This window comes from Nuphar pumila, chromosome 8 (genome assembly GCF_984573655.1).
Source record: "Nuphar pumila chromosome 8, dmNupPumi1.hap1.1, whole genome shotgun sequence".
Classification (NCBI taxonomy): domain Eukaryota; kingdom Viridiplantae; phylum Streptophyta; class Magnoliopsida; order Nymphaeales; family Nymphaeaceae; genus Nuphar; species Nuphar pumila.
This window is the reverse complement of record NC_143256.1, coordinates 9,902,225-9,928,254: the sequence shown is the minus strand read 5'-3', so window position 1 is coordinate 9,928,254 and position 26,030 is coordinate 9,902,225. Positions and strand designations below refer to the sequence as shown.

General features: G+C 35.9%; 1 protein-coding gene across 2 annotated transcripts; it reads right to left on the bottom strand.

The window, feature by feature from the left end:
- Nucleotides 1-328: 328 nt before the first annotated feature.
- On the bottom strand, nucleotides 329-26,030 carry LOC149829580 (ubiquitin carboxyl-terminal hydrolase 9-like). Of its 2 annotated transcripts, XM_090016027.1 has the most exons (13): nucleotides 25,535-26,030; nucleotides 24,676-24,927; nucleotides 23,407-23,551; nucleotides 20,845-20,904; nucleotides 20,677-20,772; nucleotides 10,571-10,984; nucleotides 10,284-10,424; nucleotides 5,615-5,785; nucleotides 4,734-4,991; nucleotides 4,484-4,632; nucleotides 1,511-2,077; nucleotides 1,157-1,430; nucleotides 329-1,011 (listed from the first exon to the last, which is right to left on the bottom strand). In XM_090016027.1, exons 1-13 carry the CDS (start codon nucleotides 25,684-25,686, stop codon nucleotides 844-846), a joined length of 2,847 nt encoding a protein of 948 aa, XP_089872153.1. In that variant the 5' UTR covers nucleotides 25,687-26,030; the 3' UTR covers nucleotides 329-843. The 2 variants fall into 2 exon arrangements, with proteins under 2 accessions (XP_089872153.1, XP_089872154.1); XM_090016028.1 differs by lacking the exon at nucleotides 20,845-20,904.

The following is a 26,030-nucleotide window of genomic DNA, read 5'->3' as shown; positions in this document are numbered from 1 at the left end:
TTAAGGCAAGCTGAGGTTAGGTAGACCCCTACCAGTTATACAATGATACCGTTGGGATTTGAACTAGAAACATCCCAACACAAGATGCCGTGTACTAGCTACCAGACAAGCGTAGCCCCCGTTGGTAGAGGGGTTGGAGTTATGCCTAATCGTTTGGATAGCCAGATCCGGCTCGGAATTGTATGACACCAGATCGCAGAAGTGGACTCAACGATGTACACTATCACCACAACTAGTTCAAGGGTAATTCTCAAGGACCAATGGACAAGTAACGAAGAACAAAAATCTTTGCTCTCTTCCCTGAAGCATGAATGATACACTGACGTGATTAGGATAAAACTCAGGCTATTCATCCATCTTGATTCAACAATAAGTTCCCTCTGCCCTAAAAAATCAACCGATCTATATATTAAAATGACAAACCCAATGCCTATCTAATTCTCACACCGTTTACAATAAAATGGACGCCCCCACCCTCCCCCTACCCACCCAAAAGAAAAGAAAAAAAGGAAAAAAGAAAGGGAAAACGCCAAAAAAATAGTACTGATGGTCCAGCAGCAAGATTTTAAAACCCGCTGATTCAAACTTCAGAATATAACCAGGCCCGACCTCTACCCCATCCATCTATCCCCATTATAGAGGCTTCCTTCCCTGAGATTGATCAGCCATCTGCACAGTCACCTTCTAAGCTCCACTGGACGACGCATCATTCTTGTTCAAATATATCATTCTTGTTCAAATATACGCCATCTTGCACTGACCAAGCTACAGCAGCTGCGGATCTCCGAAATCCGCAAAAGAAAATTGGCACCATCATTTCAATCGAAAGGCCAACACCCACGCTTAACTTAGGCTGTCCAAATGAGATTGCTCTCGACTTTCTCCCGTAACCGGTTCCGCTTTAACCCGTCTATAGAACAGCACGTAAGCAGCAGAAGTCCTAATCTCATCCTTGCTAACTTGAGAAACATGGTTGTCATCAAAGCTGTACCATCTGTTCTCTTCAATGAGCTGCACAGAGATGATAAGACCCAAGTTGTAATCACTGATGCACCGAATCCAAGATTACAAAAAGGAAACAGATAAAATACAAGGTAACAGTACTAAATTTCTAATCTCAGGAAAAAAGCAAAAGAGCAAAATAATTGCAATTTACCTTCACATATGCAGTATAATGACCACCACCCATGCCACCATAATGGTTACTAATTGCATAGAGCTCGTATGCGTAAGTCTCAGGCATCCCCTTTTGTTTCACATATTTTGTTAAATCCAGATTGCAAACCGGAAAGTTGACAAGGGTATCAAGTTTGTTCTTGAAATACCGACTGTAAGAGAACCGTTTCAAGTGAACAACTAGAATCTCCGGCAATCTCCACAAGTCCAGTTTTTTTGTCGCTTCCCTGTGCTCCTTACAGCTAGGACAGTACCTGCAAACAACATATACTAATGAAGTTAGTGATAAGAAACACTCATTGCTAGAGGTCTAAACATCATAAAATTTACTAACCACATGTCATCAGGACCAAGAGGTTCCTCTTTCAGAAATGCATCTAAGCACGAAAACAGTGTGACAGCATCCTGCCGTATCTTTTTCATAACAAATCCTGATTTGAAGACCTCAGGAAGAATCTCAAGGAAACAGGTGTCATATAAGTCCTGATCCTGGTCTGACCAACGCATTGCAATTTGAACCCTGGTGGATGTGTTCAAGAAAACAAATGCATCACCGTCCAGAGGTTTAGTCAAACCCTTATTATCTATAAGCAACAGCTGAAATGATGGCTCTCCATTGCATACATATTTTGATCCAATATCACTTGCAGACTGGTTCTCAAGTCCTGTATGAGGATCACAGTTCTCCATTAATGTGTCATCCGCCCCATCAATTAAATCATCATCTTTCTGGGTTTTCATTCTATTTGAATAACTCAAGGATTTCTTTCTAAACAGTGGAGCAAGCACAGTCCTGACTGCGTCTTGAATGTCAGCAACACTTCGCGCACCCTCGGGCAAGCATGTGATAAGTGGTGTTCCAAATGGTTTCCAGTGGCAATTTTTGTGAAAATCAAAATACCTGAAAACGCAAACATGCTTCATGATGTGCATAAAGACTATGGAACAAATTTAATATCACCTTTTTCCTGAAAATCCATCACACATTTTTCAAAAGAAAAAGGACCACAAAAAATCTTGCAGTTTGAATAACTTCTCTGAGAGGGAAAAATTGTATAAGGATGATTTGCTATGCTGCTAGGTAAGTTGCTACAGAAGAGACTTTGCCCAGTTTCTTCACAGAAATAGTTCATGATGAGAGCCCCAATCACATAGGTTTCCTGATTCCCTCTAGGATGTGATTTCCAAGGGTCACCAGGTGCATAAAATAGTAAAACAGCAACATTTAACATGAAGCCTGAGACAACTAAATTTTCAAGGGACGGAAGGGGGGAACACATGTTTGTGCATGCATACAGATGGAGGATGATTAAGTAGAATCACAGACAAGTGTACGGTCAAAATATCCCATATGAAATTTACTTTCATTTGGCTCAAATCAAGGTTTTGAGAATATCCGAGAGAAGGTGGCTCATAACATTCTACAGGCAAAATTATATCCCAAACCCAGCCTGCATGTTACTCAGGTCATGTTCGAGTCAATCCAGATGATGCCCGGGTCAGAATTTTTTATGCCCTACCCTGGTGTTCAGGTTCCGGCCTGGTTGGTTATCCGACAGAAACCGTTCTGTTAACAGCCCTAACTCAAGGAACAAGAAGGATAAGTGCCAAGGCTACAAACCCACCTTTGGGCTCAAGTCATGGTTCAAAGAATAGAGATTGTCTAGCCATCAATGGAACATACATATCATGTGAGCATTATAAGTAGATTCATGCATGCTCAATCGAAGCCAAACATTTTGTTTTCCTCTTTTTGGCTAGGCCAAGGGAAACCCCTTCATCCCCGACCACACACCCGCAGGTCAGTAAAATCCTTGAGGTCCACCCTACCCAACAGCCTTGACCTCGCTGCAAGGGACTCCTCCGTGGTTACCTGTCTAGATGTTAATTTCCATTGAAACCAAACTTGAATATGACCACAACATTGAGATATCTTAAGCAAACTCCAAGAGTAAGAATTCTTCATAGAAATCACATTTATTGTGAAGCAAATGTGTATAGCTGGTCCAGATCAACAGATGATAGAAGATCTACCAGTGGTTGTTATGTGCAAATTGGAGGCTCTCTCGTGACAAGGGCTTAAAAACAGTATGTCGTTTCAACTTTCAAAATCAAATGCCAAGGAAAAGCAGAATTCCCTGCCTCACGGTGTGTGTGAAGTCTTCTGCATAAAAAGCACATGTGAAGATCTTGGAGATAACTTAAAGCTTCATGCCGAATTTATTTACGTTAATCAAGCAGCCATCTTGCAGCCAACTATGTTGAGAAAACAAAGCGCATAGAAATTGATTGTCACACGTTAGGGGAAGGGTAAAAAGAAAAAATTACTTTGTGCTCCATATGTGAAGCTAATATCTTCACCAAAGCAGTTGGAAAATCTAGACTCGAAGGAATCTAGGAAAGTTGAGGACATGTAACATATTTGTCCAACCATGAGGCAGAAATGTTTTCAAGGGCATTTTACACTTACTAGCTTCTTAGTTGGTTATCATGTTGTCAGTGATTTCTTCATGTATGCAGAAATATAACCATCTTCTGGGAGGGGATAATTTACAGGTTGTGCATAAATGTTATATGTAGATGAAACTATGACCCGTTTGCATATGACTCTTTTGTGACCCTCTTTCTCTCCCTCTTCTAATTTTATCCTTTTCTCTTACACCTACTCGCTTAGCACCTTGACTTTTTCTCTTCCCTACTATTCCTGACCACCAGAATGCAAAAGACTGTTGACATTGACCTTAGCTTTAGCTTCATCCTTCTATGATATCTGAAATGTCAAGATTCTTTGTGTTTCTAAACACTTCAAGTCAGACACTTTGAGATTTAGCTTTTGCATACTCTGGCTGCCAGGTATCGCTGGATAAAAGTAAACCAATATTTGGTATTGAAGATGTTGATGGATCCTTGATCCTGATGAATCAAATAACTAAATTGAACCAAGTCTCACTGGATCATGGAAAAGATGGAGTGCATTTCCATTGACTGAGCATAGATCTGATCTATCTGATCCATGTCAAACCTATAGAGAAATTTGTGCAACATAGGAGAAACCTTTCCTTTCTTATTTAATAGCCAAGCTGAGTGATACCCTGGGTTTCGTAGTCAAGAAACATGAAATCAAAAAATATAAAGGAAAAGCAACCACCCCAGCTGGTATTTCTGAGAAAACAAGAAGCAATGCTTGTCCACCCACAGGGCATAACATGGCATGTGGAGAGGGAAAAAACGCCCTAGCTCTTAACATTTTGGATTCAACCCAAGGAAAGATAATCAACACGAGATCTAAAAGATATTAAAAGCTTACACTTCATTCCTCTGATGAAGTAACTCCAGCTTCAACAGTTTCTCATGATTCAAAGGAAGTCTGTAGGCTACAATACGATCATCATCTTTGATAGCTGATAATTGTTCACATGGATTGTCCAGGTATTTATAAATTCGATGGTTATAAACCTGGAAATTAAAAAAGCTTCTAATTTAGTGTTCATCTAGATAATAAGAATCAAAAGCAACAAGCAATGTATTACAAAGGTGCAGGTTCATGTAAAATTTACCTCCGCAAGCAATAGACTCTCATCAGCATTTAAACAGCATGCAACACTTAATTCCTGAGTGAGATCCTTACAGTGACCCTGTTTTTGCACATTTATAGTGAAAGGCATGGGAAGTCCGCTTCCATACCCGTAGAATACTGTAATTGTCATAGAACGAGTAGCTGTTGAAGGCAATGGCAGTGATAAGTACATAAAGGGATCAAAAGTGACAGAAACTTTGCTGCAAACTGGACAAACCAATGTTGACTTATATTGACCCTGAAAAAGGTAATGCCAGCTACAGTAAGAGATGAGGTTTTCGTCAAAAAATTATGAAATACCAATATTAATACACACACATATAAACATACATGGCTATCTGTGGCACATTACCACAAGTTTATACCCACAACATGCACATTGAATCATTTCACTTCTTGTCACTGACCATTGCAATTTTATAATTTCGCAAATGAAACACATTGTAAATTCTCAAAATACAGATATAAATGTGTCATGTATACATTATAAAATAACAAAAATGATCATGGTGGTGACAAATGCATGAAACTATCAAATAACCTTTTAATTTGTTGAGGTTATAAATATGTGATGAACTTGTTAACATCCATTGGAGTGCCTTGACAAACCCAATAAGAAATGCTAACAAAGACTCAGCAAGAAACCAGCATGAACATAAGCTGAAAGTCCCCCATTCTTTGACCAAATCTAGAGCCTGAATGACAGAATTTAAATGGCAGATGGAAACTAAGAGGAAGAACAATACAATACTGAACTACAAAATAAAAAACTCTAAGACATCAACAGCCCCTTGCCCTCCTATGAAACAAGAAAGATAAAGAACTGAGAAGAAAAGGAAATCTATGGAGATTAAAATATACCTGGCAAACATCTACAATAATAGAATCATTTCGAGCCTTGTGGTTTGCCCAGTATTCGTCGGCAACTTCTTCATCAGGTCGTCTATTCGGTTCCTTTGTTTCAATATAAGGCTTTTGCTTCACACGATTAAGATCTTCATGCAGTCCATCCAAAAGAAAAGCCAGAAGTTCCTGCATGGGAAATTAATCAGAGCTTGCCATAATTGGCAAAAGAAACCATTGTACTGCACAAGGAAACAACACACCTATATATGCATAACAGCACATTGGGACAAAAGAATGAATAGTTCCTGGAAAGTTATATCAGTTAAATGCCAAAAAATGGTTTCAACAGATAAAAGTTTTGTGATATCATTTCAAGTATGAGAATGACAATATTCACATTATAGTAAAATGAATTATTCAGAACTTCAAAAAGCAAAGCCAATCTTGTTACATACAGAGTTCATCCTAAGATAATTAGTAACAAACTCCATGCCACAATGGCAAGAAAAGAACTTGCCCCTACATGGCCAGATGAGACAGCAACTATTGTTCAGCAAGGGCCTAAACTGAAGCACGCTCCTAACTTAGGACTTCACCTTTCTCATCTCAATTATTTTGCTAATTGTTGGCCCAGCTATTGCTTCTTATACACCTTAGTGATGTGTAAACATGATCACCACATTTACTCTCTCAACAGGTTCCATTTTGGCAATTGTCCTCCTCACCTCATTATACTCCTAGAAGCCATGTCATAAAGACTCTTTATCAAATCCTTACAACATTGCCCAGCCACATCCCAATCCATTCTTAGCTCCCAGTTTCCACATGCATCTATGTGATATGGGCACCATAAAGAACAAGTTCGGGTAACATAGCCACCATATGAGGGTGAGAGTGACTTTTTGATATTCTCAGTCGGAAATCTCAAAATTGAAAAATATCATTGACAGGGGAGGAGCCAGGAATCTAAACTAGGGTGAGCACAAATGCACATTAAAAAAATCAAAATCCTAAATTCTAATAACATGATTCATAGATATGTTAATTGAAAAAGAAATATAACAACAACAACAACTACGCCTTCATCCCAAAACAATTGGGGTCGGTGATATGAACCAAAAAAGAAAATCATTCTGGGTCTTCCACATGAATCCTTCTCTTCCAATCATTTCTATCCAATGCCATGTCCTCGGTGAGGTTCAAAGCATTCATATCCTCTAAAATTCTAACCAAAATCAAACGTGCATTCATGGAATCATGTTTAATGTTGATTGAAAAAAAAAGAGACAAAATTGCCTAATTAAATGTTCATGGCATTTAAGAAACCAAAAAAAAACTTAAATTCTAACAAAAATCAAAGATTTAGGGGTTTGATGAGTAATAACCAAAATCAAGCATTCATTAATGGAATCTTACATAATGATATATAAAAATAAAAAATAACACAAAAAAACTCAAAATTTGTAATTAATTATTTGCATCATTTGGAAAAATGCAAACCAATACCCTAATCTCAAAAAAATCATGGATTTACGTTCATTGAAAAAAAAACTAATATTCTAACTACAATCAAGCACTCATTGCATGCCTAATGCTAATTAAAAAACATACAAAAAACCTTAAAACTCTAATTAAACATTTATGCTATTTAAAAATAAACTAAATAAAAAACAAAAACCCTATCATACATTATGCTAAAAAAACAAATAAGATTCCTAAAATCAGAACATTCATGCTATTATCAGATAAATCGCAAGAAAAAGAACACAAAACAAAACTTGAACCCTTAATTAAACATTTATGTCATTTGGAAAAGTCCAAATCAATACCTTAATTTTTTAAAAAATCATAAATTTATGTTAACTGAAAACAAAAAAAACTATGTCTAACCAAAATCAAAGAAAGAGAGAGAGAGTGAGGTGGGTATGTACTCGCCACTCGGCTCGGGGGTTGGGAACGAGTGGTTCCCACCCAGACCCTAGACACTGCCCACCAGCAGTCCGGGTCAGGGTGGGCACTGTCCACCTACAGTCCAGGTCCCATTACCCCTTGGGGGTTTTTCCTGGGTCAGGGTGGGCTCCGCCCCTGATCGTTGATATATCACAATATTTTTCATAAAACAAAACTAATAATAGTCTAAAACAATTTTTTTAATACTACTAGTCTATGTCACATGGGTGCGGGTGCGGCGCAAATTCAAAAATTTTGGACACGGGGACTCGGCTATATATATATATATATATATAACAATAAATTAATAATAAGATTATAAATAAAAAAAGCAAAAATTAGCATTTTAACGTGGTGTTGTGGTGTCGTTCGGGCCTGAAGGGGATGCATTTTAATGCTAGACGATTCATGGTAACTCCGACTTGAGGATCTCATCTCTCACGTGGTGTCGTTCGGGCCTGAAGTGTTCGGCACTATGGGCACAATGCTAAATGAAACATTGATGGTTCGATTTCCGAATGGGATCTCTTTGCATTACAACATAAGGTAGTGCTCATTTGGATATTCACCTTTTTTTGTTCAGCCCTTTTCATGCTTCGTTTCTAGATTCGTGTGCAAATTAACTGTTGTAATACCCTGCATTTTTCAATGAAATCAATACTTTATTTGACTTGTAAGAATTGACTGGGAATTTGGAGAGCTTTTACATATAGAGAGAGCAATACACTTTAGGATTTTTTTGTTCTATAAAGCAAAAATTAACAATTTTTTTTTAAAAAATGGACAAATATGGACTCGATCAAAGTTGACCGAGTCCAAAACGTGGACGAACTCGGTGCGTTGACCGAGTCCGACTCTCCGTTGACCGAGTCTGCCCCGTGTCCGAAGCCGCACCCGTGTTCGCACCTGTGTCGGGGCGTGTCGACGCGGGTGTGGCGACCATAAAGCCGAGTCCGTGTGACATAGCTACTAGTTTTAACTTAGTTGCTATGTTATAAGAAAAATCACAGTTCACAAGAAGAATTTATTTATCCTAATTCTTTACTTTTCTAATTATTTGATACTTGCTGCTTTTTATGTAATTATACTTTTTCATTTTCTTTTCCAAATAATAAATATTTTCTGATATTTTTCCAAGAAACATAATTTCCTTATTCTGCAAACAGAATGTGTTGCTGAGAAATTGTCAAGACCAACGTTGGTGATTATGTTGCTGCTAATATAAACTTTATCAATAATAAAAATAAAGTGAGAACTACAATTTTTTTTCTCTCTCAGTTTAAATTGTTTAACTAACACCGTTATTTCATATGCATGGGGCTGGAAACAGGTAGCATATGGGTCAGGTACTCATCTACCATGATATATTAAAAAGAAAATATTTACAACATCATGCCAGCCTAACGTGGATGTGGACCAATCTCAATGTGACCCCAAACATGACAGCAAATATAGCCCACTGAGGCTCTTCCTTATGCTGACTACAGTTTGACTTTGGGTTGATCATCGTTAGCCCTTATAAGTTATAACCTACTCATGTTTCATGGAATAGTAAAAAGAATTACATTAGAATTATGCTATATATATATATATATGTTTTATTTCCATTTAAGTAAACTACGGTTTTGAAAAGTTCAGCTCAACCACGAGACCTGCTATATGCATTTGAGCGAGAGTTCTGAACTGCAGGAGGTTCAGAGATCTCCAAATTGCATAATTCTTTTTGAAGTATGCGCCTGAAATTCTATAGATATTGAATTAAATAGTTCAGTTTACACTACTAATCATAAAAGTATTTCCTTTTGTGCTGTTTAAGGATTAAAACATAGTAAGAATATCATGAGATGTATTTATATCTTGAAAATTTTGAAATTTTCTTAAAAGTTAAAAGCACCAACACATCTGCAATATTTATAGTTTAGATGAAAATCTCATGATTTTGTGACAAATCTTCATAGCCAAAATCTTTTGAAATTTGTTTCTTTTATTTAAAAAAATTATTTGTTTTCAGAACCATTAATCCATATGGGCCCTCAATTTTAGCCATACCCAAACCCAAAACCCATACCCGAATCAAATTGGCCTGGGTTCGGGTCTAATTTTTAGATCCAATTAAAAAACAAGTCTAACAAGAACTGAACCGAACCCAACCAATTACGCCCCTAAGGTCAGTTTGACTAGGCTATGGCACACTGACAAGCTGGCTCGATCCTGTCAAAAATGAGGCCCCATAATTTTTTGTTTATTTAATTGTTTAAATTATATACATAGATAATAGATTACTCATCCGCATTCCAAATGTATAATAATAAGTTACAAGGCTCAAGATCATGAAGAAATAAAAAACTGTCACATTAATCACATGCTATAAAAAGAAAAGTTACAAGCAATGACAAAATAGATGCTTAAAATAGAAAATAGCTAAAGGCCCACAAGTGGTGTTAATTGTGGTTGACAGACGGCTGATTGCATCCATGAAGTGTCATGGCATTTCTAGTTACTGTGTCAATCTCACATCGTTTCAGAGGGCATGCAGACCAAGTGAAGCGTCCACTGATGTAGGTTGTTATCTAGAAATAAGGGCTCAGATATACAATACTAGCACTAACAAAAGCTAAAAAAGAAAATAATAATCACTTTTCACAGTAACCGTAAATTACATCATTGGTGCCTTAAAAAATAATAACCACAAGAACTAACAATAGAGACTTAGTCAGCTGTAAAAATTACTAACTTGAGAATCATGTTGGTTGTATCCACTGAACTGAGGAGCAAAGCGAGCAAGCTTTGTTTTGAATAAACGTGGAGCAATTGGAGTCCGACCAGGTGCCCATAGTTGCCTCAATAGTTCACCAAATGCAAATGCTAGCTCACCCTGCACAACTACAACAAATTAGATCATTCCAACCAGCCTTAAAATTAAGGCAGGCAGAAAATCAACAACTATTGTTAGAAAGACAAAACATGTGAAGCTAAAGCAAACAGGGTAAGAAAATGCATAAGAAAAGAACTTAAACATACATCCATCCCTAAAGGATTCTGTCTGTTGATCGCCGTGCTGTAATCCCCCAAAAAAAACTCTACAAGCGGAGGTGTATGCACTAAACACTGAAGGGCACTATTCATAAAGCATGTGTTTCCAAGGTTCTGCAATCCTGTCAACCCAGAATAACACCCATTGCCATTTGTGCTTAGACGTTCACATCCATCCTCGGAATCTCTTCCCATTAAATTCAAACTACTACTGCTCAAGGAATCTGAAGCAAACTCGGTGGAATACCCATTGCATAGAGTAGGTCCTCCTGCAATTGAAAAAGATGACCTTGAAGGCTCTATTGCCACCAGAGCTAGCTCATTATTTGATGAAACCATTTCATAACCAGATTTAAGACTGTCACTCGGCCAAGCCCCATTAGTCTGAACCTCAACAAGAATCTGCACAAGCAAATTATCCAAATGATCAAATGGTTTAGACACAAATATTTGCAAATACAAAATAACAAAAACAGTGGGAACTATATGTTTTTAGCTCAAAAACATAGAATGCATACTGAAGTAGGTGTATTAGCTCAGAAAGTAGACAGTGATAGATGAAAATGAAAATCAGCTACAGTTTCACAGCTAAACTGAAAGATTATTTTCACAGCTCAACTACAATGTTTTTCTCACTGGGCAAAAAACAATTTTAATCAACCAATCAGAACAAAATAATGACCACTCCTTTGTGCACAATGCTCGGAGCACTAACTTCAAAGTTCAAACAAGGTCATGTATGATGGAAGCATTATTCTCCATAAATTAGATGTAAAGAACCAATTATGCATAAAAAGAAGGCACAGACATCATTGATGACCAACTTAATTTATCAAAGAGACCGAAAAGGTTGTGCCAGGAGAAAAGCATGCACACATGGGTCTGACACGTGCAAAAGATTAAATGGCAAAAGACAATAACACTCGTAAACAGCAGGAAGATTTACAAAGACACATATACAAACAACCAAAATAAGGAGGACAAAAGTGATCCTATTCTCTATCAACCAGGATACAGTAATTGGACATGGGTCCAGCTGAAGTTGAAGCTTACTATTACAAATTGTTAAAAAGTGTATATACATATATGTATAATTATATATAATACATATATATATATATTTATATTATATATATATTTTTTTCTTTTATTTCAAGAGATGTACCATCATCTGTTAAAACAATTGACACACTTGAGTTGTTATGACAATCGGATAAAGTTTTATTATTTGGTGTCATGAAAAAAAACACCAGAGTCAAGAAGCCAAAGATAGTTACTGGGATTGAAAAATGATGAAACAGCTGCTCCGATTGAGGCTTTAGTTGAAGAATATGCTCTTTTAAGAAGTTGAAGAATTTTCATTAGTTGTGCCATAAATATGGGTGCATCTTGATTGTCTTGGTCTTTTGATTCTTGTGATAAACCGACTAATGCAACTTTCTTTTCATCTCTTCTCTTTAATTTGAGACATTTAAGCCTATAATGTCCTGGTTCATGATAATGGTGACAAATCACTTTCTTTTTATCATAGTCATTGCCTTATCTATCGAAATGAGGTGGCTTATAAGTGCACATATAGTTCTCTGGTCTATATACGACTAGAATCCTCTTCATTCTTTGGAGTATTCTTTTTTAGCTTATTTTTCTTCATAGTTAATTCCTCAATAATGTCAACAATAGAGGAAACTTTTCTTCTATGTAGAAGGGTTGGTTGTTTCAAATTATGGCCTCAAACCATTTACAAATTGATAGAAATGTTCCATATCGAGTTATTTTTGGCGAAGTTCGATATCTTCTAGATAGTGTCACTTTGGCTCAAGAAGAGTCAACTCTTCCCAAAATTCAAACCAGTGTTATAAAAAATGTGCCTTGAAGCACAAAAGGCGCGCCTCGCCTTGAGGGGCGACCCTCTGTAGCTAAAGGCTCAAAAAAAATTTTACAATAAGATGTCTGAGACATGATCAACAAGATTTTTGTAGGTTGATCTCATATATTTTCCAGTTATTTCAGTTATGTAATTAGTTTCTTAGTATATTATTATATTTTAACTTTTGTTGGTTAATCTCGTATATTTTTCAATTATTTAAGTTATGTAATTAGTTTCTTAATATATTTTAACTTTTGTTGGTTAATCTCATATATTTTTCAGTTATGTAATTAGTTTTTTAGTTACTTTTGTAATAAAGTAAGCGAAAATAGATACGAGGAATGCTAAAGCATACCCAATGTCGTAAAACGGACAACCACAAATGCAATAGCAATGAACAAGTCCTTAAGGACAAATACAAAAAATCAACAAAGGGCTTGCAAATAAAAGAGAATGCTATTGAGCATAAGGGCTTAAAGAAGCCTATCATACAAAGGAGTGGACACCCCTATTTATACAACTCAAGATGGGGGCCATTAGGGGGCTCTCACTAAGAGTCGTTGGGAGCCCCTAACGGTCATATTAATGACCATTGGGGGGCCCAACGACTCTTAGTTGGGACCCCCAATGTAACCCAATAAAACCAAAAAAGAAAAAGAAAAAGAAAAAGAAAAAAGAAAAAGAAAAGACTGAAATGCCCCTATTGAGGGGAATTACAAAAATACCTTTTATTAGGTATGACACATGTTTTAACACCCTCCCTCAAGCTATACAGAGAGATCGACCGAAAGCTTTTTAAGTAGAAAGATAAAGCGAGGAGCAGCAAGAGCTTTAGTGAAGAAGTCTGCCAACTGATACTCTGATGTAACATATGGCAATGTGATAGTCCCTCTTCAATATTCATCACGTACATAGTGACAATCGATCTCAATGTGTTTAGTACGTTCGTGGAAGGTGTGGTTGTTTGCGATATAAATGGCACTTTTATTGTCACAACATATCTTCAAAGGTGTAGAGATGATTATGCTCATATCACTAAGAAAACTATGAAGCCATACAAGCTTCATGGTTGTAGTGGCCATTGCACGATATTCTGCTTCTGTTGAGGACAAGGATACTTTGTGTTGCTTCTTGCATCTCCAAGAAATCATAGTCACCTAAAAATACACAGAAACCTGTAGTTGAGACTCTATCATTGGGATTTCATTCTCAATCAATATCACTATAAGCAATTAAATCAAGTGACGAAGATGAAGAAAGAAAAACTCTCTTGGTTATAGTGTTTTTAATGTATCTGATGATTCTTAAGAATGCACTCATGTGCACAGTTGTTGGAGCGTGTTGAAACTAACTGCATGAGCAATGTCTGGCCGAGTGATGGATAAGTATGTCAGAGACCTGATAAGTTGATGATAGGAAGTAGGATCTTCAAGAAGAGTTCCATCTTCCAATCTTAATTTGGCATTGATAACTTCAGGGGTTTCTGTCTTCTTGTCGTCGAAAATGTTGAATTTTGAACAAATGTCAGCTCAAAGTTTCATTTGAGAAAGAATGTACCCTCTAGGAGAGTACGTCACTTCAATACCTAAAAAATATCTTAAGAATCCAAGATCAGACATGTCAAATTTTCTTTTAAAACTTTCTTGATGTCATTAATTCCCTATTTATCACTTCCAGTGATAATCATATCATCTACGTAAAGCAGGAGAATAACCACCATGGATCCTGTACTTTTCACAAAAAAAAAAACAATGTCAGTATAACATGAATGAAAACCTAAACGTGTCATTACATTGCTAAATTTATCATGTCAAGCTTTGGGGGCTTGTTTTAATCTATATAAAGCTTTGTTGAGTTTGAGAATTTTATCATTACCAATACATACCCCTGGCGGTAGATCCATGTAAACTTCTTCGTTTAGTTCCTCATTTAAAAATGCATTTTTAACATCTAATTGATAAATAGGCCATTTTTTAATAGAAGCAACAACAATAAGGGTCTTAACACTGGTCAATCTAGCAACCGGGGTGAAGGTTTTCTCATAATCAATACCATATTCTTGAGAGTATCATTTAGCTACTAACCTAGCTTTGTAGCGTTCTAAGAACCCATCGCTCTTAGTTTTGACTTTATAGACCCATCTACATCCTATAAATTTCTTTCTCATAGGTAATGAAGTTATTTCCCAAGTTTTTGCTTTCTCAAGAGCACTAAGTTCTAGGTTCATGGCTTCAACTCATTGGGAAAAATTCTTAGGCTCATTATAGTGGGATGGTTCATGGAATGAATGTAACACAATTAGGCATGACCTATATTTTAGTGTTAGTGAGTCATAGGAAACAAACCTGTTAGGAGGATTGGAGATACGACTGGATCTTCTAAGTGAAATTTCCTCTATGTTAGAATCCTGAGAGTATTTTTCCAATGCATTCATGGAGACTTGTTGACCACGCCGAATATAGGTTTGAATTGGTCTACTATCAATGATATCGTTTTCATCAACATTTTCATTTTCAATATCATTAAGAGGAGTATCTTCTTGGTCATTCACGGAATTTTTATTAAGAATCACTTCTTAAGGAAGAAGATCAAACAAGAAAGCATATTCGCCTTCATTAATGTCTTTAGTTTTTTCAAAACCATTTTCATTTTCCAAAAAGGTTACATCTTTAGACACATATAGTTTGTTATTTTTGGAGTCGAAGCATCTAAATCCATTTTTATTTTCTCCATACCCTAAAAATACACATTCAACAGCTTTTGGTGATAATTTATCTCTTTTACGCGAAAGAATAAAACATTTACAACAAAAAATTCTTAACCTATTGAAATCGGGTATTCTTTCAAATAGTTTTTCATAGAGAGATATATTTTGTAAAGATGGTGAGATCATTCTATTTATCAAATAAATTGCTATTAGAGCGGCTTCGGCCCAAAAACTTTTTGAAACTTCTTTTGAAATGAGATGAATCCTAGTAGTTTTCAAAATGTATCTATGTTTTCTTTCGGCTAAACCATTTTATTGAGGAGTTCTAGGACAAGATTTTTTATGGCAAATTTCATTGGTTTCTAGCTATGTCACATGGGTGCGGGTATGGGTGTGACACGGGTGCAGAACAATTTCAAACATTTTGGACACGAGGACACAGCTATATATATATATATATAACAATAATAAGATTGGAAATTTTAAAGCAAAAAATAAAAAAGTAATTCTATTGAAGTAACAACACAAACTTACCAAAATATAACACATAACACATAAAAGAGGAAGACGATCGAAGATCAATTGTTTTTTTAGTTTTTATACGTCTTTTGCCCTAAAAATGGATGAAAATAGACTCGGTCAAAGTTGACCAAGTCCAAAATGTGGACGGACTCGGCCCCGGTGCGTTGATCGAGTCCGACACTTAGTTGACCGTGTCCGCCCCGGGTCCAAAGCCACACCCGTGTCGGGTACGGTTGACGTGGGTGCGGCGACCTTTTAGCCGAGTCCGTGTGACTTAGGTTTCTAGATAATTTTGAAACTCGTTTGACAAGTATTCTCCACCCGAATCAGACCTAAGGATAGAGATATTACTTAAAAATTGATTTTTGACAATCATACGAAATTTCTTAAAAAATGAGAATACATCGGATTTTAAGTTAAGAAAATAAATCCATACATATCTAGTAAAACCATCAATAAAGGTAACATAATATGAGTATCCTCCTTTTAATATGACAGAAGAAGGGCCCCACACATCCGAATGAACTAATTCAAAAGGTCTCTTAGACACAAAAGTTCTATTTGAAAAAGGAGTGGATTTCATTTTTCAAAGATACAATCCTTACAAACAAAATTTTTCTCGTTACAATTTTTTTTTCCAAAGGGAAAAGAATACATTTTTGAGAAACTTGGATGTCCAAGTCTTTTGTGTCAAGTATTAATATCTTTATCTTGGACATAATTACAAAAAAAGTTGGTGGGGAGTTTCAAGTAGTTTATGTAATAGAGATCCCCCCTTCTATGGCCTTGCCCAATCTACTTCCCGGACCGGAGATCCTGCACAGAGCAACCCTTATTCGAAAAGGAGATTTCATATCCATGATCGAAAATTTAAGAAACGGAGAGAAGGTTTAAATTTAGTTGTGAAACGACTCTAACATTGGGCACAAGAAATTTTTCAAAAGAGCTTAAGGTTCCAACACTTTTAATTTGCAAATATGTTTCATCGACAGTTGAAACATAGGAGGTTTTTGAATTAGAACGTAAGTCGGATAGCCCATTATCAACTGGTGTCATATAAAAAGAAGCGCCTGAATCAAGGATCCAAGAAGACATACCTGGAGGAGAGGAAGAGGCAATGGTGGCGCCCGATGTAAATGGAGAATTGAATAGAATTTGAAGTGCCTCCGATAATTGAGCAAGAGAAAATGAATCTTTTCCTTTGGTTGAATTTTCCTTTCTTGGGGTGTTTTCTTCAACAGAAACAACTCTAGGTTTGAGAGCTTCATTTATCTTGGGACAATTAGGCCTTATGTGTCCCGGTTCTTGACAATGATAGCATATGGCCTTCTTATAGTTACCATTATATCCATTTTGCCTCCCAAAATGTGGAGGCTTATAGGTCTTAACATGGTTGCCGGGTATAGATACGGCTAAGACCTCATCTCCTCCTTTTATCATGCCAAGACGGGTTTCTTCTTGACATATTTCGGCAACCGCGTCTTCTAGGGGAAGGGGTTTAGATCTATGGAGGAGAGAGGATCTAACTTGCTCATAATCAGGCCTAAGCCTATATAAAAATTAGAAAAAAACATTCTTTTTTCATTTGTTCTCTCCTAAGCTCTACATCTTTACTAGCCACCCACTTGGGTTCTAGGAGGGCATGCTCATCCCACAAAGGACTAAGAGAGCTAAAGTAGTCACGGACACACATGTCCCCTTGCTTAATAGTGAAAATCTTTTCTTGAAGAAAGAATTGTCTAGCGAGGTCCTTTTGTGTGTACATACCTTTCATGAAAAACCATGCCTCGTTAGCTTTACGAAATTTGGCAATGTTATGCACGAATTTTTAACTCCACATTGTTCATAAACCATGCAAGTATATTTGCATGTTTACTCTCCCAATCCATAATCTTGGATTGATATTCTTCAATCACCTTGATTCTTGCACCTCCTTCTAAAACCTTTTCTTGATCTCCGTATATTTTGGTAAGTTGAAGTTGAGGTTCTGGAACGGTGCCCATCACATAACCCCAAAGTTTTTTGCCTTTGAGGTTGTTCTCCATAGCGGATGCCCGTACTAAATAGTTTGAACCATTTAACTTGAAATAAAGATCTATCTTTTGTTCACCCTCCATGGTGATCAAGAAAGAGGAGCAAAAAGAGAGAGACAAGAAAAGCAAATACAACTTTAACAAGGATCAAGGGCACAACCTTGCTTTGATACCATGTAATAAAGTAATATGAGGAATGCTAAAGCATACCCAATGTCCTAAAACGGACAACCACAAATGCAATAGCAATGAACAAGTCCTTCAAGGACAAATACAAAAAACCAACAAAGGGCTTGCAAATAAAGGAGAATGTTATTGAGCACAAGGGCTTAGAGAAGCCTATTTTACAAAGGGGTGGACACCCCTATTTATACAACTCAAGATGGGGGCCATTGGGATGGTCATATTAATGACTGTTGGGGGGCCCAACGACTCTTAGTTGGGATCCCCAATGTAACCCAATAAAACCAAAAAGAAAAAAAACAAAGAATAAAGAGGAAAAAGAAAAGACTGAAATGCCCCTATTGGGTAGAATTACAAAAATACCCCTTTATCGGGTATGACACATGTTTTAACGACTTTTATATGTTAATCTCATATTTTTTAGAATAATCTCATATATTTTAATTTTTATAGGTTAATCACATATATTTTCCAGTAATTTCAGTTATGTAATCAGTTTCTTAGTATATTTTAACTTTTGTAGGTTAATCTCATATATTTTCCAATTATTTCAGTTATGTAATCAGTTTCTTAATATATTTTAACTTTTGTTGGTAAATCTCATATATTTTTCAGTTATGTAATCAGTTTTTTAGTTACTTTTATATGTTAATCTCATATTTTTTAGAATAATCTCATATATTTTAACTTTTGTTGGTTAATCTCATATATTTTCTAGTTATGTAATCAATTTCTTAGTATATTTTATCTTTTGTTGGTTAATCTCATATATTTTCCAGTTATGTAATCATTTTTTTAGTTACTTTTATATGTTAATCTCATATTTTTTAGAATAATCTCATATATTTTAACTTTTGTAGGTTAATCTCATATATTTTCCAGTTATTTCAGTTATGTAATCAGTTTCTTAGTATATTTTAACTTCTTTTGGTTAATCTCATATATTTTCCAGTTATGTAATCAGTTTTTAGTTACTTTTATATGTTAATCTCATAGTTTTTAGTACTTATTTGAGATTTTCTATTTTTTATTGATTGTTATTTCATCAATAAAGCATTTCTTTATTTATTTATATTTTTAGATAATTTTTTTATAATTTTTTTAAAGTTTTCAAAAAAGATATTTGAGGCTTACGCTTTACGCCTCGCCTCTGTTCTTAGTGGAGCGTCTCGCTATGCCTCAACGCTTTTCTCAACACTGATTCAGACAATTCATTACAGTATTATCTAATACTTTTGTTCCTTTGGGTCATAGTTCGCACCTTGTCTTGTAAATTGCATGCATGCGCAATGTCACTAAGGGAATACATATTTCTAAAGTATTCCCAAGCCTTATTGACATGTTCAAACTTTGCAAGACTAGAGCATTTCTTGATATAAACACTATTAATTAGCCAAGACATGATCTTGGCATCCTCCATCCTCCACTCTTTCCACTTTTTCTCGTATGTAGCTAGTACCTTGGTTTTCTCTCCTTTTGTGAGGGTATGGTACCTCTTTTTTATTTTCAATTTTTTGAGAATTAGTTTTGGTTCCAAATCGGAACCATCTACTAACCCCCATAACTCCTTTCCCCAAATGTGGTGTTTCATAATTGAAGCCCACATCATATAATTGGTATCATTTAGTTTTACGGGCATGATAGTGACTTTATCATTGACATCCATTCTTACAAGGGTGAGACAGAGAGAAAGAAGATGAGAGAAAAAAAGAAGAGACAAAAAAATGAAAGAAAGGAGAAAGGGAAAGAACACAATCACAATTTCTCGGTCTTTGAGTAGTCAACGATCTTTCAAACCACTTCTTTCTTCAACTATGTAAGCACAAGAGTATTTGAATCACGAACAAGGACACAAATCAACTTCTTGCTAAAATTGCATGAAAAACGAGGCAGCAACTTTCCAAGATCTAAAAGCTTCGAACCTCTGATACCATGTAATGAAATGAAGATCTTCCACGAAAGCACAAATGCTTACGACAAGTGTCTATAAAAGGCACCTTAATCATAACCCACAAAATGGCACAAATGAGAGAACTCAAGAAGAAAATAACAAAATTATTTCATTCACATAAAATGCTTAAAAAACATTGATACAATATGAGGGGAGTTACCCTTATTTATATACATGAGAGAAAGGGGGAGAAAGGCCTTTAAGAGGCTCCAAAAGAGTCGTTGGAGCTAGTCCAACGGCTCTATTTGTAGCCGTTGGACTAGCTCCAGCAGCCGTTGGACTAGCTCCAATGGCTATTCAAACTAGTCAACATGAAAATGTTGACTAGTTTGAGTCTAGTTCAAAATGAACTAGACAAGCTAAAAAAACAAAAATAAATAAAAGAAAAAGGGAAAAATATATAAATAATATATAAATACACATCTATTATATATAATTATATAATTATACATACATGTATATACACTTTTTAACAATGGCTTACGAGGTCCTAGGTATAGTAAAATAATGGATTATAATGGTGAAACAGCTAACAAACACTCAAAAAGGAAAAACATGTACAAGTCATGAGCAAGGAAAGACTAACAAATGCAAACACAATTTAATATATATATATATATATATATATATATATATATATATAAAGAACGCAAGCATAAATAAACCCACAGTAAACAATAGCACATGCAGAGAAGTGACGAATTTCTCATGCTATCTGATTTTTTTAAACTTTGAATAGTAGTAGATGTTCCCTCACTTTAACAAATAATAGACACCACTATAATGAAAGAACAATGCAAAACACAATCACAATATAAACAGAAAACTCACATCTTGATCCATTTGCAACTGGGATTCCTCAAGAGTTTGATCTGGTTCTGTCAACAGTGCATTTTTCCTCTTATTGAAGTAGTCCCAAATGTGTATCTGTGCCAAAAATTCCAAAGTTGACTTTCACAACTTCCTACTTGGAAAAAAGGAAAAAAAAAAATCACTTGCCTTCTCAGGTTCCAACTTGAGAATCTGAGAAACCTGATTATGAAGCTCTCCCACAGTACCCTGAACACAACATGTAAGTCACTAAAAATGACAGTGGAACTGGGATCAGGATTCTTCTAGTTAACCTTTGGAAAACCGGTTAAAGCCTTTTGTAGGCATGCATATGAAAAACAAAGTTGAAAGGAAGGATGCATGAAATAGTCATGGTCGGCTTCAGTAGTAAGAATCCAAATAGAGGTAGTGGAGTGTGATATAAGATCACAGTCACAAACAGTGTTATTAAAAACGCGCCTCAAGGCGCAAAAAGCGCACCTCGCCTCAAGGCAAGGGCCTTCATGCCTTGAGGCGCATGTATAAAGCGCAAAAGCCCCGAGGCGTGCACCTCATACGCCTTGAAGCGCACGCCTCGGGGCGAGGCGCGCACGCCTTGAAATTTTGGTCAAATAAGGGGTCAAAGCCCCCATTTGATCAAAAATTAGGGTTTTAAAAAAGGGCCCCCGACCCTAATTAGGGTCTGGGGCCCTAATTTTATCCTCTCTCTCTCTCTCTCTCTCTCTCTCTCTCTCTCTCTCTGCCACGCAAGCTTCTTCATTTAGGTAATGCTCCTTCCCCTCTTCATTTACAAAATTTCTTTTCTGTTATTTTTTTTATTTATTTTTCTGTCATTTAGATATGAAAGAAATTTGTATATAGTTTTCTTTTCTGTTATTTTTCTGTGTGAAATAGCAGTCTGCAGTTCGGTTGAGTTCTACTCCCCTTTACCGTTAAATTTTGGGCTGGTATACAACATGAAATAGATAGAATTTATGTTGTACAACATGCATTTCACATACATGTATATGTATGTGTATGTGTGTCTATGTGCATGTGCGTATTGGCAGCTACTGATTATGTTAAAAACTCGGTATAACATAATGATTATTTGTGAATGTCTGAGTTGTTAGTTTGGCTTTGCTGTTGGTCATAATGTTTATTCTTAAAACTGGTAAAGAACAACATTAGTGGTTGATTTTTACTATCTGCTGTTTCTAAATTATTTTTGATGTTTTCTTATCTTGCTAAGTATGCTTGACACCTTATTTTCTTATAATTTTAATTGTGGCTTTAATGTTACTCATCTTCAAGCCATGGTATTTATGCCTCTTTACTCAAAGACCACTGCTTGTATTTTGCATGTCACATAGTAGAAAACAAAATTAGATTGAGTTTCAAATATGTGTATTGTGGTACAAAATTTTGATGTGCAATAACAGAGTAAATCTGTTTATTGAATGAATGCTCATATTTTATTTATTAGATACTTCCGTAGATCAAGTTGTTGCATTAATGTTACTTTTACATGTTAATCTCATATTTTTCAGTATTTATTTGAGATTTTTTATTTTTTGTCGGTTGTTGCTTCATCAATAAAGCATTTTTTATTTATTTGTAATTTTAGATATTTTTTTTAGTTTTTTTAAGTTTTCAAAAAAATAATTGAGGCTTACGCTTTACGCCTCGCCTCAGATTTTGGTAGAGTGTCTCGCTACGCCTCAACGCTTTTCACAACACTGGTCACAAATCTCGTTATCAGGATTTTCTCAGGCAAAGGAAAATCCCACATTAAAAATGTGTTTTTCTCAGGGAAATCTCAGGAGAATATTGGTATATTTAAGTTTAAAAATATACTAGAAACTGTAAAAAAACATTAAAAATATAAAAAGTACATTGAATGTCATGTAACATGATAATACCGTGATAAAAACACTATTTCCAAAGTATTGATATTTTGAAAATATCATTTCAGGATTATATCAGTTTTTTCAGAATCTTTCAATAAAATCAGGAGATTTTCAGAAAATGGCCTGTATTTGTGACTACATATAGGATACCCAACAAACTGGACATGCCACCTAAGAGGAAATGGTTAATTAGCAATAATGTTAAATGGTAAATTCATAAGGACGTTAAGAAAACACTTAAAAATTAAAAAAGCAGATAACATTTCAAATTTTAGTAAATGCTTGGTAAAATCTAAGCTGTCATCAATGCAATAATACTCTAAAATATAGTATTCTTTGAAAATTACCAAGTTCATAATATATTCTTAAATATAGTATTCCACTTCATATGTTGCTTCTTTAATAACATTTTGCAGCAAGTATATATCAGCAAAAGAACAAATCAAATGTTAACTACTAATAAGCAATCTTATCACTCATTTCAAGCAAAAGTTAACTACATATACTCAACAAATATTAGAATAATCATGTCAAGCATGATCTAAAATAATATGATCATAACCTGGCTAAAATCCTGGATTTCTGTCTCACAACACTCTTAAAACAATTTAGCTCTTTTGATTTGAACTTCAAAGTTTAAACTACAGCACTAGGAATAAACATTTAAAGATCACGCCCTCGACCATGACATGATGACAGCACAGATAGTGATATAACAGAACACTATGCATCATGACAAGAGGAATAGCCTAATGAAAAAAGTTAGCATTGATGTAGATAAATCGTGTTGGAAATTAGTAATTCCCATGATTCAGTAATGGCAGAAAATAGTAATAAGGACCTTTCTACTTATCCGAAGAGTTGATCTATCATCTGTGTGAGAAACAACTAATTGAAGACGCAATGGATAAACCTCTACAATAAAATCCTTTCCAGAACAGACAGAAGAAATGAGCATTCGAGGTAAAGCTGGACCTCCTCCATACCTGCAGATCATACAGGACATTAAATTATTTCTATTAGCAAACAAAGGCAAGAAATGAAACCGGGCATGCACATCATTGCCTTCAAGTAATGCACCAGTGATCTAATATAACATGTGATATGCAAACTCCAATATGTGATGTAAACATATTGGAGGCACATATCATTAAGGGCTATTATCTGATAGGGATGTCAATTTTACTCAGTATTCAATACCCCTCAACAATAGATCAGGACATATGCAACCTATAGCACAAAAAATTACCATATTAAGCTCCATTAGATTACTTTACATTATTGAGCTACATTTGGTTACCAAAACCTTGAACCACAATTGAAGGTGCAAAAATTCAATGCCTTGAAATTAATAACTTTGTCACAAATACGATAAAAGAAGAAAATAGAAAAATAGAAAATAAATAAAACATATAAGTATGCAGAACATAATGAAGTGAGGGAGAAGAGGAAAAATCAAAATATACATAAAAATGGTAATAATGGCTCTTCACTGTCATTAATATGTTTTGAGGGGGAGGGCGTGCCAAAAATGGCTGCTGTTTAAATTCCCACAGCAACATGAAATTAACTTTGGACCACTTATTGCCATTATGTTAAAAATACAATGAAGAAGAAGCAATACAATTACTGAATTACATAATAGTATGTTGACCTCTAAAATTATACAGCATGGTCATTAACTCGATATAAGCATGTGAAAATGAAAATTTCCAATTTATGCCGTTTCCAGTCATCTTATAATAACAATGACAAAGAAACAACAAAGTCAAAGTCACTAAATTAAAAAAAAAAATGAACTCTAAGATCATCATAAAGTAGGTACTCCAGGAAGAAATTAAAGCAGGCAACAGAATCAATAAAACAATATGTCATCTCCATAGGGTATTAACGCCATTGAATTAGAAAAATAACACTGTGCAAGAATTACAAATAGCTGTTCGTAGCCAGATGGTTTATTCAATGCCAGTTATGTCACCGAGTTTTAACAAAAAAACAAGAAGAATCGTTCCTGTAACTTCTAGCAACTTTCCCTCTGAAATTAACTTAAAAATAGATGTCTCCAGGAAAGGAAGGTGCAAATAAAAAACAGAATAACTAAGACACTAACCATTCTAGTAGTTGTTTCCATACTTCTTCAGGAACCAATTCATAATCATGCCCTTCCTGTAAGCCGCTACGAAGGTCCAACTCAACACTTCCATCAGTTCCATCCGACACCAGGTCAGTATTATCAATCGTCCCAGGCCTGCACCCTTTCTTTTGAATGGCCTCCTTATTGCAGTGCATGATAGTAGAATTATTATCAACAGGAGTACTGCTTTCCTCTGGTTCTACATATCCTTTCCAAGATCTCCACCATCTGCAAACAATGCAAATATATAAGCTATTTCAGTACAATGTAGAATGAACCAACAAGCACATAGCATGATCTGGAATAAGGATCCACCACAGTCTTAGATTGCATAACAAAACAATTCTACTTATATCCGAGGTGCAGCTAGTCTAGTGCATTCGGGTACGACCAGTATCCAGTATAAAAGAACTCGTCACTCTGTAGCGCTACAGAAAGCAAGTAATGGATATTGCTACAATTGTGAAGAACCTAATTTTGTGGCTGAAACTACTAGAATACCAATGACGGATTACCCTGTTAGATATCGGGAAAATGTATCCCTTATGTTCAGTATAACAATCAAAATTATTCAACAAAGTAGATGGCATAATCCGGAAAATAAAATTTAAAAAATAAATAAATAATCGGAAGCAACGACCATCAAACTTATCCTACGTCATTCAAAAAGCTAACATGTTCAATTAACAAAAGCGTGTAACCGGTAACATAGAACCATGAACCTTACAATCATCAGAGCATAAAACTCGTTCGCAACACAACCAGGCACTTCGAAACTCACAAAACAAGAAACCAAGCCAAATCACCAGCGACTATTCAGGGAGAAGCATCAAACCTGCTCGAAACGACGTAAAAAACATCCCCCGCCTTCGAACTCGACTCCGCCGCGTCCCACAGCCCACCAATTATCCTCCTCTCGTCCTCCGTCGAACAGAGCACCACGTCAATTCCATCTCCCATCAAGCAATCCGAATCTGAAACCATCATGCCGATCGCAAAAACTCTCTTCCTTTTGTTTCCCGCCAGGAAACACGCCCAAATTGCAACCCCAAAGCGAAAAAAAGCAAAACAACACCAAAAATAAAGACTCGGCGGAGGACGATCGCACCCGGAAATTTGAATGCACCGTCTACGAGCAAGATCGAAGATCCCTGGAACGCAGAATTTTTTTCCTCCGGACGACGCGAATGAACGAGACCGCGACGACGTCAAAACGAGATTTCAAAGATTCTGAAATCGATCAACCGGAGAAGTCGGATAGGACGCTGAGGAATCGGAAGATGGACGACAAGAGAGAGCGGGAGAAACCCTAGATTGCAGGAGGAAGGGAG

Bases quoted from the DNA above. Each gene is read 5' to 3' on its own strand.
- LOC149829580 (XM_090016027.1), bottom strand. From the start codon at position 25,686: ATGATGGTTTCAGATTCGGATTGCTTGATGGGAGATGGAATTGACGTG. The intron at 23,552-24,675 runs GTTAGTGTCTTA...TATGATCTGCAG, and splicing joins TGGAAACAACTACTAGAATG to GTATGGAGGAGGTCCAGCTT. The intron at 20,773-20,844 runs GCAAGTGATTTT...TTTTTGGCACAG, and splicing joins TCAAGTTGGAACCTGAGAAG to ATACACATTTGGGACTACTT.